We start from the raw sequence: 13,371 nt of genomic DNA on the forward strand, positions 1-13,371 counted from the left end.
TGCCTCAGAGGGCTCAGCCCTTGCCATTCACACTGCTTTTGGTTTAGGTGATGCTTGCCCAAGATGAAAGAGAGTGGGCAGCTGTATGCAGTGAAGGTGCTGAAGAAGGATGTCATTCTCCAGGATGATGATGTAGAATGCACCATGACTGAGAAACGCATCCTGTCCCTAGCCAGGAACCACCCCTTCCTCACCAAGCTCTACTGTTGCTTCCAGACTCCTGTAAGTACAGCCCAGGCAGTGCCCAGCCTTCCTCCTGACACTGGCTGGCATGAGGAGCCTTGCTGTGTATTGGCCCCTGGCCTGTTGTAAATGTCCACGTCAGACCAAGAAGAAACTTCTCTGCTTGAGGACGAACAGAGCTCTGTGCTATATTGCACCTCTAACATCTGCTGGGCATTTGGCAAACAAAATCCTGGCCTCTTCTAAGCTCCCTAACAAACTGGTAAGGCACAAAGCCTTTCTTTGTGTCCTCCCTAGAAACATCTCTGTGCTATTGGATGTTCCCAAGTGCAGATGTCTACACACCTGCAGTGTCCTCTGGGCTCTCAGGCTCTGCTCTGTTGCTGCCCTGAATTTTTAACAAGATCGTATTTGCATTGAGTTTTCTGCAAACTTTAAGATTTGTACTTGGAACTGGAGGTAGTCAGTGGTCTCTGCCAGCCTTTGTGGACTGCTCAGAACTGAAGGAAAGATCCTTCTGGGGTTACTGGAAAGGGTCTGCCTGACTTGCTGGACACTGAGTCAGATTCATGTATGGTTGGTACTTCTTCTCGTGTAGGGAAGACAAATAGCAGCACTGCTGTCCCTTGTGCCCTGTGTACCTAAGTGGAGGACAGAACACGAGCTGAGTGCCTGGCTGGAGCCTCATTTGGTGTGGGTGGTGGCAGGGAGCCTCTTGCTGGTGTGGGTGGTGGAGGGAGGAGTGACTGAGATGGAGGCAGTGGCTACAGCCATGTATGGCAAGGTGAATTTGGGAATCCCTCAGCTAAGCTGTTATTAAGACAAAGCATTTTCTGCAGTGTAGCTCTTCAAAACTGCCTGGGCTCCTTTCCAGTTGCATTTTGTTCTTTGAGAAGAGAGCTTGTTTTCCTCTTACAAGAGGTAGGAGAAACTTGCCCTTTTTAATTGCAGCTTTGCTCCTCCTACATAAACCCAAAATACCTTAAAAAAAAAAAAAACCCAAAAAAAGAGCAGACAAATGTATTCAGCCACCCACCCATTTCTCTTTTTGCTGGGGTGATGCAACAGCCAGCTAAGGAGGTGAAGAAACTGTGCTCATTTAGGGTGGAGCCTTTGGGTAGGGCTCATCTAATAGAAATGAGATGGTTTGTGTTGGGTTTTATTTAATACATAGCTCACATGGTTCACAGAGCAGCTGTACAGCAGAAATGAAATTAAAGCTCACTGTTGTCACTAGTAAGCAAAGAAACTTTATTTCATGATATTTCAACTTGTAATGGCTTTCCTGAAATACCAGATATGTCCAGTCTTGATGTGTTCTGTTTGAGGTCAAATGTGGGTTTTGTCACTCATTGCTATGGCCTTAGCTTACTAAATTGACAGTGTGGATGTGAAAACAGCAAGTGTGCTCCTGGGCTGTGCAGAATGCTTCTTATGAACTTAGGGAAGGTTCAAGGGCACTGTTGTGAACACTGTTTGTCATGGTCAAAAAACTGAATGCAGTCTGCTGTGGCACAGGGAAGGTCTTCTGCGCTGATGAAGTAATTGCAGAGTCTTTTGCAAAGAGGAAGAAAAGGGGAGACTCAGCCTGTTTAGCAAATTGAAAGCAAAAGAGGATCTGACTGATGTCTACAGATGTCAAACACTGAGGAGGGAAACAAAGCTGTGAAGATGATGGTTAAGATTAAATGAGTCTAGACTGGCCATGGGTACAGTTAGACTGGAAATTAAAAGGAGGTTGCTAAACAGTAGAGCAGCCTGGAACAGGAGTTTCTGGACCAGCTTGTCATCAGAGGAGCAGAAGGAAGAACCCCTCAGCCCTTGGTTGCCCTGAACACAGAGCTGGTCAGTCCTTGAAATGGTGTCAAGGGAGTGGTGCTTGTACAGCAGGACCCTGCTGTTTCCAGTCTTTCCTGGGTTCATCTTTTACTTGGATCCCACTTTGCTTCATTGTCTGTAAGAGAAAACCACTTCCCCTCTGATGACAAACAACACAAAAAAGGGAAGTGTTTACCAAAAAAAAAAAAAAGGCTGGTTTCAAATTAAGGTGGTTCATGACGTCTTTTGTCTTTTGCCCATGGTCTGGCTCAGTGACACCCACTTCAATCCAGAATAACCAGATTCAAATTGCTTATAAAAGCACAATTAAACCCCTTTGCTATAGTAGAGAAATTATTGTAACAGCAGGGTGGTATTCACTGGTTGCAGTCCTTCCAGGAAGACTTAACCAAGCTGATATACAAATATGGGGTTTCTATTTATTCTTTGTATGGCATGGGGATATCCCCTCCATTAACAAGACCTTGGCAGAAAAAGATATCTATATATATAAACCATTATATGTATAAAAAGAGTAACCACTTATTCAAAATGTCATCCTGCAGTCATATTTAAAATTTATGGATTGGGGGCATGGTAGCACAAATACCCAGTTTGCAATTACATAGAAACCACATCACATGTATCACAGTTACAGCCCAGACTCTTAAATGTGGTATGAATGGTTCATGTTATAAAAAACAAAACACAACTCAAGTCTGCCATGGAGATCCTGGACACACTGACCTACTGGGCCCACCTTTGGGAATTTTTTCAACATCTAGCCATTTTGAGGCCTCTTAGTATTTGTCAAAGCCTGGTCCCATAAGATCAGGAAGGCTGGGACTGACTGGCAGAGCAATAGCCCAGCTGGAAGGCAGACAGGGTTTATGGTAGGTGCCAGGTTCAGTCTGAGCCAGCGGTGCAGCCCTGTGGAATGTGAGCTAAATTAGGGCTGGGCTGCTTCAGGAACTTGGCACAGTCATTATCTGTTCTGTCTGGCACTGGTGAGGCTGCACCTGACACAGGGGTGTCCAGTTACAGCCTGCTCCATCCCAGTTCAAGAGGAAATCATGGAAACTCAAAAGGAAGGCTCTGGGAGGCGCCTGAGATGCTGCTGCATTTGAGAACAGAGCACTCATAGGGTCTGAGAATTTAGCTGGGTTCAGAGCCATTTGAATTCTGTTTCTTTTATCCCACCCAAACCAGCAAACTCTTCCCCTCTCTGAAGCAGCCTGGGGGTGGCTTTAAGAGCCTGGGACATGTCTGTTCTGCACAGTGATGTTGTGTGGTGCCAGGAGTGCAGCATTATTCCAAGGATGCCCCATCCTTGGAAATGTCCAAGGCCAGGTTGGATGAAGCTCTAAGCAACCTGATCTAGTGAAAGGCATCCCTGTACAGGAGAGAAGGGTTGTAACTGGATGATCTTTAACATCCCTTTCTACCCAAACCATTCTGTGATTCTATGATTATCTGAGCAGGCACAAATACCAAAACAGCACTGCATTACCTGAGTTCCTCTATATTCCTGCTACCTCTGCTTGCCTATTTTAGAACTGGCTGAGGTTTTTCTGAGCTTACAATTAGCCACTGGTGGTTTTCAGAAAGGTTTTCTGTTCTCTTGTGCTGCCTCTGTGCTCAGTGTGAGCCTGCTTTAGTCTCAGCTGCAGCCTAAGTGCTTGCCTGCCAGCAAGGGCAGCTTTATTTGCCCAGGGTGGGCTGAGGCTGCCTGACCTCCGGGCAGGCCTCCTCGCCTCTGCAGGGCTCAGTTCTGCAGCCACTAGGTGGTAGGAGCTGCAAGGGCTGTCTCTGCTTGCTGTGGGTCACAGTTTCCATATTGTAAAGTTGAAATATCAACAGCTCAGTGGGCTGTCAGAGGCTGGATGTAGCCATCTGTGTGCCCAGCACTGGGCTGGGGCAGTTTTGGACTTGCACCTCTGGATTCCTTTCCTATGAAAGGCAAGGAAGGAGTTCAGATGCTCCATTGCAGGAGGAGTTTAAATTCTGCTTCAGCTGCATCTGTGGGAACTCTGCCTTGCTCACCACCTCTCTGTTACTTTAATTTTTTTTTTTCTTTTAATTGAAGGCCTTGCCTTGGGAGCTTTCCACCTTGCCTAAGCCATTTACTTCTGCTTTTTCTAGGCCCTCAGAATAATTCTTTAGACTCAGAGAGGATTATGTTTCTGCTCCAGTAATCTGTGAGTTGCTGACAGGTGCTGGGACCTGTGGATAATCGTGGATCCTGCATTAGGGGTCACAAGCACCAAAAAGTGTTTTGTTTACCTGACACTGGTGTCATCCAACACCTCAACAATTGTGTCCTAGAATGGGTGAAAGAGGCTATATGTATAAATAGCTAAGTCAGTAATATAATCCTGGGGAATGTGAATCCTGGAATGTTTTAATTAAAATCAGTTTGCAGTAAGTAGGTCCTGTCTTCTTTGGGTTTTAGGAGCCATCCTTCCTGCACAGGTGGTTTGCTTTTAAATCCTTTTGTCTCCACTTATATGCATGAGAATGAAGAGGGCTGGGGGAGATCAGCTTCCCATGCAAATAGTGTCGAATAGCTTCTGGGTTTTATGTTTATTGCCCTTATCTCTTTTCTCATGACCAAAGGGTCCTTCTAGGGGACTGTCCCCCAGGCAATGCTGTTCCCAGCACTGTCCCTGTCAGCCAGCCTGATCGTTATATGGATTTGCTTTCCCTCTGTCTCTGCTGACAGTTGCTGAGGCTCAGAGCCTGCCCCTGTTGTTCCAAAAATAGTGAGACACGAGAACTTGGCAGAGGGATGTGATTTTCTATAATGAGCGTCCTTCAAGATAATAATGAGCAGGGTGCTATTTAAGCCAGCAGGACTGGCCTGGGACTCCAGGACAGTATAATCATGGAACTGGTCCCATTTTACGAGGGCAGCCTTCTGTTTGGCACACAGCTTTTTGTCCCCATTACTGGCTGAGGGCTGATGCCGTGCTCTCAGCATGGAAGGGGAAGGCTTCTCTGCATCTCCACTGGGGCATTCAGGCAGTTCTGCAAGGGTCAGCATGGTCATCTTCTCATGGGTCACCCAGTTGTTTAGAGAGATGAGCTTGCATTTCACCTCCTGGAAGTGTCAGAGCTGACTGGAGCCTTCAACAGGGGCATCATTTTCAAGTGAGGGCCCAAAAGCCAAAGTGGCAGGACTGAGAGGTAGCAGCACCCACCACTTGCCCCCAAGTGCCAGAAGGGAGGTCTAAGTGCCCTTGTATGTCCAGGGGAGTCCTCGGTCGTGGTCCCCCCAGGGGAGCTCCAGCCTCAGCCTGGTTGTCCACTGGCCACTCCAGTGTCACCAAATGGGTGGAGCACAGGGCAGAGTGGTGTGGTGGCGGTGAAGGAGGCTGGAGAGGCAGTGACAGCTTTTCTGGGGGTTTGGGAGATGAACAAAAGCCCTGACACAGATTTGGAGTGTGCTGGTGGGCGTTCAGGAAGCAGTGAGGCCTGTTGGATGTTCTCTTTGAAAGGCACTGGGAGGGAGCAGGGAGGATGGCTTTGATCCACCCCAGGCTCTGAGCCCCAGCATTCCCTCTGTGGCATGTTGTGGAGGCACAACTCTACATGTGCATTCATGTGACAGCCAAATTCACACTGACCCTTTTCTGCCATCATTGAGACTTATATTCTTGAGAGTTGACACCCATGTGAGCCCCAAGCCCCTCTGTTGGAAGGCTCTGCTTTCAGGCTTGAGTTGTTCTTTCCCTGGGGTGGCAGGTTGGTTTTTGGGGGCTTCTTGGGCAGGGAGGTACAGGGGAATTTCCTCTCTGTCCCTTCACTCTCCAGTCAGATCCTGCAGGTGTGTGCACTGTGGTGCCCTCATGCTGGCTGTGTGACCACAGCAGACACAGCCAGTTTCTGCTTTCCTCTGGCACAGAATAAAGGCAGGCTGGTAGAAAGCCATCTTCCTGTGGTTTGAAGGTGTTCACATCCACCAAACACCCCTGATGTGTTTGCTGGTTCCGGCTGTCAGTGAACCGGCCGTCGAGGCCTCCGCGGCCTGCTCGGGAAGTCTCCGCTTTCTCTGCCATCTGCAGTGGCACCTTGCAGTGGTCACTTCGTTGCACGAACATTGAGGCCAGGGTTTTCTTTCACCAGGAGGTGAAACAAGATCAGACTGACATTTCTGACTCTAATCTGTGAACTTTGCTGGATGTCCACGCTTGGGCTGCACACCGAGGCGATGTGAGCTGAGGTGAAAACATGAGCTGGAGGGTTGGAAGGGTCAGCTGCCATCGTCCTGTCACAGCTCCCCAGAGTAACTTTCTGACCCCAGTTGAGGGACTTTGGATATTTGCATTTTCATGAAGCTGATATAAACGCCTCTCTCTCTGCAGTGCTTAGGGAAGAGGCTGCAGCTTGGACAAATCATCAAGCGCAGTGCAAGGGTAGCCAAGTGTGTTGCCTATGGTTAGCCACAGTATGTGACACTGGTATTTTTTGTCCTTAAAATCAAGGAAGTTGCAGCATAAAAAGAGATTAAAATGGAAGCAGCCCTGAGCAAGCAGGTGCAGTTAGTATTGAGGAGGAAGGGGAAGAAAAAAACAAAGGCAATCTAAGTTCAGAGAAGAGGTAACTAACTGAGGTGTGAGCCAGTGATGCTTTAGGTTTCAGTCTCTTTGAATCCATATTGCTTTCCAGGTGATGTTTAAGGTGAGAAGGTGATTCACAAATCCTCACAGCAAGCTGTTTCCAGGTGGCTTTTGGGTGTTTTGGCACTCTTAATTTTTGTGAAGAACCTTGGCTGAGCTTGTAGCAGTCTCTAGCCTTCCCTAGCCCTGCCTGAGCCAGCAGATATTGCAGTGCTCAGTATTTTGTAAAACAGGAAGAGCTGTTGCACGTTGGTCACTCTAAACTGAAAAGACCAATTTCAGTAGCCTTTTTGAACTGAGGGCTGTAAAAAAGCATGGTATTTACAGGACTATTCTCTTCTGAGACACTAAGATGCCAGCAGTCAGCTGAGGGGTGTAGATGACCTATAAATCTTTGATTAACAGGTAATATCTATCGTGTCATACACTCCAGTTCCTTATTTCTCAATTTATCCCCCTCTAAGTTCAGTCAGTCCTTTGAATTTTTTAATCTTTCAGGTGGCAAAGAGAATTTATGTAGTTTTATTTACCATTTTAAAAGGTTGGAGAGGGAAGATTTTGTGTTGCTTCTTTGTTCAGTTTGTTTTATATCCTTTTGATATTTCATTTTAATGATGCTCAAAGTTTTTTTAATCGGGATTTAAAAAAGATATTTTTTGTACATAATTGGTTGGCTTATCTTAGTTTTGTTTTTTTTCTAATTTGGGTCTGGTCTTGTTTCAAATGGAACAGATACAAGTGAACAGGATGATCATCCTTTTGCACATATGCTGTATAAAAATTTCTAGTGAAAAGATGAGCTATTAGTGTAATGCTGCTGTGAATTAGGATGTCTTGCAGGGAGGGGATGAGAAGGAAGGATGCGTGTACAGTTCACTTGAATACCCCAGAAGATGCATTGTTCCAGACAAACGACTGAATTTGCCTGTTACAAAAACTCTCCAGCGTATCAGCTTGAAATGTCAGCCAAGTGGTTAAGAAAATAGGACCAGGAATTTGGAGGATGCAGTTTTGGAGGATGTTTGTTTTGTTTTGTTTTTATTTCCCTGGGGCCAAGTGGGAACTCACAACTCCCCTCAACTCATCCTGGTTTGCGGTTGTCGTTGTTGGGCTCCTCTGGAATGAGCTTGGTGTTGATGCTGCACTGTGCACCCCAGTGCCAGGGCAGCCTTCACCCCGAGGGACTCTGCAGAGTTTATTTATGCAAGTGGCAAGAGCCAATTTATGATTCTCTGGGGATGTGTGTGTGCCTTGCTGCAGTGGCCTCACAGGGAGCCTGGTGGTGCCCACTGTCAGCAGTGTCAGAGAGCAGAGCCTGGTGGGGTGATAGATAACCAGTGATAACTGCCTCATTTATGTGGCTGTGACTGTGCTTGGTGACTCTTTATTAAAGGAAATGAGCCTGGTGTGGGGAAGTGACCTGGGATTCTCAGAAATGTGTTCACCAGCTGCCCAGCCTGGAGGAGACACCACATGCACCTTCTGCCCATTCTGAGTTGGCTTCATTTTCACCGCACCTCCGTCTAGATAAAAAACCACCCAAAACCAGCAGAAGAAAGAAATCTTCCCTTTCTTAGCCTTTCAGCTGCATCACACAGTGAGCCCTCATCTGGGTAACCCCAGACCTGTCTGTGGCTTGGTTCCCTGAGGCAGAAGTGGTTCCTGGGACTGGCAGGCACTTTTGCAGCCACTGAAGCAGGGAGGAAGAACAGCTCAGAGCAGCACTGCAGATGGCTGTAAAACCTGCTGCCTCTCTGGGAGACTTGGGCCACGTGCATGGTGTTCCATCTGAGCCAGCATGGGGCAGAGGTGTTCCTTGATGTAGTTGCTGTGATTTGAAATCAAAGCACCAAGTCATGACACCAGATCTGACATCAGTCACTGCCTTGCTCTGCTGCAGTCAGGCAAGAGTGGCTTTGTCTGGAAATTTGGAGCTGAGCTCGTTAGGTCTGCCCTTGTGCTCACACACGTATTTGTGCAAGGGTTGTGGTGACTGCTTCGTGGTGAGGCTGTTCACAGGACACCTGTGATCCTCCCTGGCTTTGAAACCATGTGTAATCCCCCTGGATAGCCTGTTCTCCTGAACCCTTGGAGCTGGGAGCAGCAGGTGGCTCGTGGGGGTGCAGGGCTGCCTTGGTCCCAGGGCTGGGTATAGAGGGGAGGCATTTCCAACAGGAATTCACAGAATCTGTGTATTCTGTGAAGGGCTGGGTATGGAATCACAGAATCATAGAATATGCTGACTTGGAAGAGACCCATTAGCACCACTGAGTCCAACTCCTGGCCCTGCATGGCACCATCCCTAAGAGTCACCCCCTGTGCCTGAGAGCATTGTCCAAACACTCCTTGAGCTCTGGTAGGTTTGGTGCTGTGACCACTGCTCTGGGGAGCCAGTTCTAGTGCCCAGCCACCCTCTGAGAGAAGAATCTTTCCTGATATCCAACCTAAACCTTCCCTGACACAACTTCAGGCCATTCCCTTGGCTTCACTGGGTGCCAGGGAGATCAGTGCCTGCCCCTCAGCTTCCCCATGGGCATGTTGAAGAACCACTTTGAGGGAGGGAAAGCATTTCCATTTGGAATTCCTAGGTTCTGTGGAGGCCTGGGTATGGAGGATGGCATTTCCTCACAGAGCAGCATCTAAGAGTGGGGCATGACTGTGCTAGTCCTACAAAAATAAATATTCATTGTAAACCTCTTTCTTATTCCTCCTTTGGATCCTGTGCTGTGCAGTGCCTTGACCCAGATACAGATGGCGACTTGCACTGCTGGGAAATTGGACATGTGGCTTTCTGGAGCCCAGTGCTGAGAAATCACAGTTTATTTGCTCGCTCTCAGCAAGACCTAGGGGAGATTTGCTTTGTGTGGGGGTTGTGGACCACGAAGGGAGAACATTGGGAACACTGAGAGAGCCTGCCAGCTCTTGTAATTATCTGGTAATAATTTGCTTGCAAGCTCCCTAAGCCCTGCTACTCTTTTTGGAAACAATAAAGTTTCTCTGGGAAGCAGTGACACAGCTGTCTCTGTTTGGGGGGGATTTGGAAAGCCTCCCTTCTGCTCTGCAAAGCATAAACTACCAAAACAGGGAAAAATGACTGGAAAGCCCTTTGGCTTCAGTGAACTCAGATTGAGCCCAAAGCTGATTTTCTAAGAAATTGTGTGCACGAATTATTTCCAAAAATATAAAATCCAAACTAAGTGGAATTCCTGAGCCAGGCTATCTTTTGTGGGGGGAAATTTGACCCTTATGATTGGCCTTTGGTCTTGTGTGGGTTGTACATGGGCATAAGCTATGACTTTTAAGTGGATGAGGGTAGAAGTTGGCCATCACACTGTCCTTTTTGGGCACAGGGAGAAAAAGCTCTTTAAATAAAATCTGGACTTCTTTTCTTCCTCTGTGATGACAAAGAGGAAAGGTATGAGGATCCAAAACAGTTTGTAGAGCTGGTGAAGACAAAGGGCTAAAGTGATACTTGAGATAGATTTTAGTGTTTGCAAGGGGCAGTAACCAGTGTATGGATTGTCCTTCTTGGTGGCTCTTGCTGTCTTTCTTCAAGCCTCACAAAACCCCCTAAAACAATGAACAAATATAATGAGTATATGTAGCTGCTGTCAACCATTGCTGTGCTTCCAACAGCCCCTGCCCTACTAAGAGGTGAACAGATAGGGATGGAAAACTGAAATGAAAAGAAATATTATTTTTAAAGCCAAGAAAAAATAAAAAAGACAGCTCTCCTGTGTGAAAATTTACAGGATTAATCTCTACACGTAGGTCAACCTTGAAATAAACCCTCCTGATCCCATGGATTTTGTTTCCTTCAAATTTTTTATTTTGTGTTTATTTCCTCCAAATTTCATTTTATGTTTCCTCCAATTTTTAAAAAAATTATAGTAACAATTGCTCTGAGAGTTTATTAATCTTGATCTCAGTCCAGGAGTGGTGCAATGTGATTTCCTCCTGTGGCTGCCACTTGCTGTGAAGCCTTTCGTGTCACTGTTTCCTGTTGACTCAAATACTCCTTTCTTACCACGTCAAACAGAGATACCAGATCAGGCAACTTCTGGGCAAAGCACAATAGAAAAATAGACATGTGAGGAGTTCAGCATTGGGCCCTGTCAAAAAACAATCCAGCTTTCAACTCCTCCTAATTCCCACTGGTAGTCCCCAAGAAAGGAGGAGACACAAAACTAACTCTTAGGTCAAATTTGCAAGTGTCTGAACTACCTACTGTTTTTGGATTTATTTTTCCTGGCCTCTTCTTTAGTTATTTACTCAGTCTTATTCTTCTGGCAGCAAATTACGTTTTTTTTCTTCTTTCCTCTTTTTTTTTTCTGTTTGTTTCCCCCCACCTTTCCTTCCCCTCCTCTCTTTTTTTTTTTTTTTTTTTTTTTTTTTTTAAATAAGATACTACTGTTTATTTTATTTCTTAATGATTCCTGGGAGAGTTGCTGATCTTTGCAGTTTTGCAAGCTGATAGTCTTTCTTAAGAGTAAAAATGGAAGGCCTTGCCTGACTTTTACATGCTTTTCCCCAAAGGATGATTATTAGTGCTGATTTTCCAAATGCTTGTTGCCAGGCACGTAGTAGACCAGTGCACAAATGCTGCATTATAAACCAGCTGTAATACCCATTCTGCTTTTTTTCTTCAGCAGCCCTATAGGATTTCTAAGTGTTAGGAAATTGGGCAGACAATAAAGCTGGACCTCCTTAAATAAATTGAAAAACAAAAATTAAAAAACAAGAATGAGTAACCCAAAGTTCTGTATCTATGCTTGACCAGTGAAATGAGCCATGGGTGGGTGTGACCACACAACACGTGCAGTTATATTTGCTCAGGTTTGCAGTCAGTCTAAAGCAAAAACAAATTTTTAGAAAAAAGCTGCTTATACCACGGCAGCAGTGATGTGAATTTTCAAATCAGCTGTTTGGTGCTTACCTGAACATTTGAGAAAGAAGTAGTTTTTTTCTCTAAGTATCACAGTAAAACGAGTACAACCAAGGTCTGAGGTGGGCTGTGGAGTTTGGCTGCTCTGGAGAAGCTGCTATACATGTTTCAAGATAGGAAGCATTAATTTTGTTTCCCTGAAGGTCACCTTTAAGGAAACAGTAGAAAATCCATGTGTATTCACCTAATGCATGTTTATACAGGCATATGTATCACTTACATAAATACACACACCATCCCTCACCAGGCTGCTGGTAAATTAAATTGCTTCCTGTTGGGAATCTGGCAAGAGGGATTTCTTTTTAAGTAGGGGCTTGAGGAGATGCCTGGACAAGCTGGGCTAGATAAGCATGTGTCATGTGGAGAGATCAGCAAGGAAGGAGGTGGGAAAGAACAACAAGGAGATGTAAAAGCCGGCCTGACTGGTGAGGCAGAGGTGAGACCTGTGCTGCAGCTGGAGGAACAGGCAGGCACAGCACAGCCAGGCTGAGTTTAACCATCTGCACTGAAGATGTGGCATTAGAGGGCTGATGTGGGCTGAAGAGCCACAACTAGTGATGAGTTTGCACAGTTTGTACTGCTCTGGCTCAGACTGCTGCCTAGACAAGCCAGCCTGGGTGTCTTTCAGTGCCCTCTCACAAAGAGTGAAACAATGAGGTGTTGTTGTTTATATGGACTGGAGATAACATTCAACTCACGGCCTTGGTGCTGCAGTGGTGTTGTGAGAGTGCTGGGAGCAATGGTGAGGCTGCACCTCAAATGTTGTTTTCAGTTCAGGACCCTCACTGCAGGAAGGACATTGAGAGGTGCTGGAGTGTGTCCAGGGATGTCACAACTAAGTCGAGACAGACAGGGCTGGTATCAGCACCAGTCCTTTATTCACAAACTCTACCTGCCTTCTCTTACAGACCTTTCTCTCATGCAACCCTGACCTCTTATAGACCTCTCTCTGATAATTGTGGCTCCTCCTCTTATTGGCAGCTTCACACTGTACTGATACCTTTTTTTATAGGCAGTTCCACATAGCTCTGACTTGTTCTTTCACTCTGCATGACTGGCTAACCCCAAGCTGTCCCTTTCCTGACTGCCTCTCACACAACCTCTTCTTACCTTATCTGTCCCTTGCCTCCTCACAGTACAGCCTCCTTCTCTTACTCCATCAGACTCTTGGTCTTATACCCCAGCTCAAACTACAAGTACCTGTAACTAGTAGCTAGCTAACCCACTCCTTTATATCCCCCAAACCCATTGGGCAGACACAAGTATTTCCACTCCTTGGTAATCAGTACCGCTGCAAGTCATTGGGAAAGATTCCCTCCTGCACTATCCTTTCAGCCTAGCTCTCCACACAGGGAGGGACAGCAGAGCTGGGCAGGGGTCTGGAGCACAGGTCTGTTGAGGAGCAGCTGAGGGAGCTGGAGGGGCTGAGATTGAGGAAGAGGAGGCTCGGGGGGACTTTATCACTCTCTACAGTTTCCTGATAGAAGGGTGGAGTAGCCAGGTGGGGATCAGGCTCTGTTCCCAGGGAACAATGGGCAGGACAAGAGGAAATGGTCTGAAGTTGCACCAAGGGAAGTTTAGATTGGATATTAGGAACAATTTATTCATAGAAAGGGTGGTCATACTGCCTGGGACAGTCTGCCCAGGGCAGTGGTGGAGTCACCATCATTGGAGGTATTTAAAAGATGTGTAGATGTGTGGTACTTGGGGACATGGTTTAGTGGTGGGCTTGGCAGAGTTGGGTTAGTGGTTGATGATCTCTGAAAGTCTTTTCCAACCCAGATATTCTATAATTTAATGATCCTT

The 13,371-nt window shown here is 46.4% G+C and overlaps 1 protein-coding gene across 1 annotated transcript in view; it reads left to right on the top strand.

Annotated features, from left to right (window-relative positions):
* Nucleotides 1-13,371, top strand: part of PRKCH (protein kinase C eta) — a 114,172-nt gene that overhangs the window by 53,592 nt on the left and 47,209 nt on the right. The window contains 1 exon segment of the mRNA XM_033063905.1: nucleotides 48-222. Coding sequence (XP_032919796.1) covers nucleotides 48-222 — 175 coding nt within the window.

This window comes from Catharus ustulatus, chromosome 6 (genome assembly GCF_009819885.2).
Source record: "Catharus ustulatus isolate bCatUst1 chromosome 6, bCatUst1.pri.v2, whole genome shotgun sequence".
In the NCBI taxonomy this organism is placed as follows: domain Eukaryota; kingdom Metazoa; phylum Chordata; class Aves; order Passeriformes; family Turdidae; genus Catharus; species Catharus ustulatus.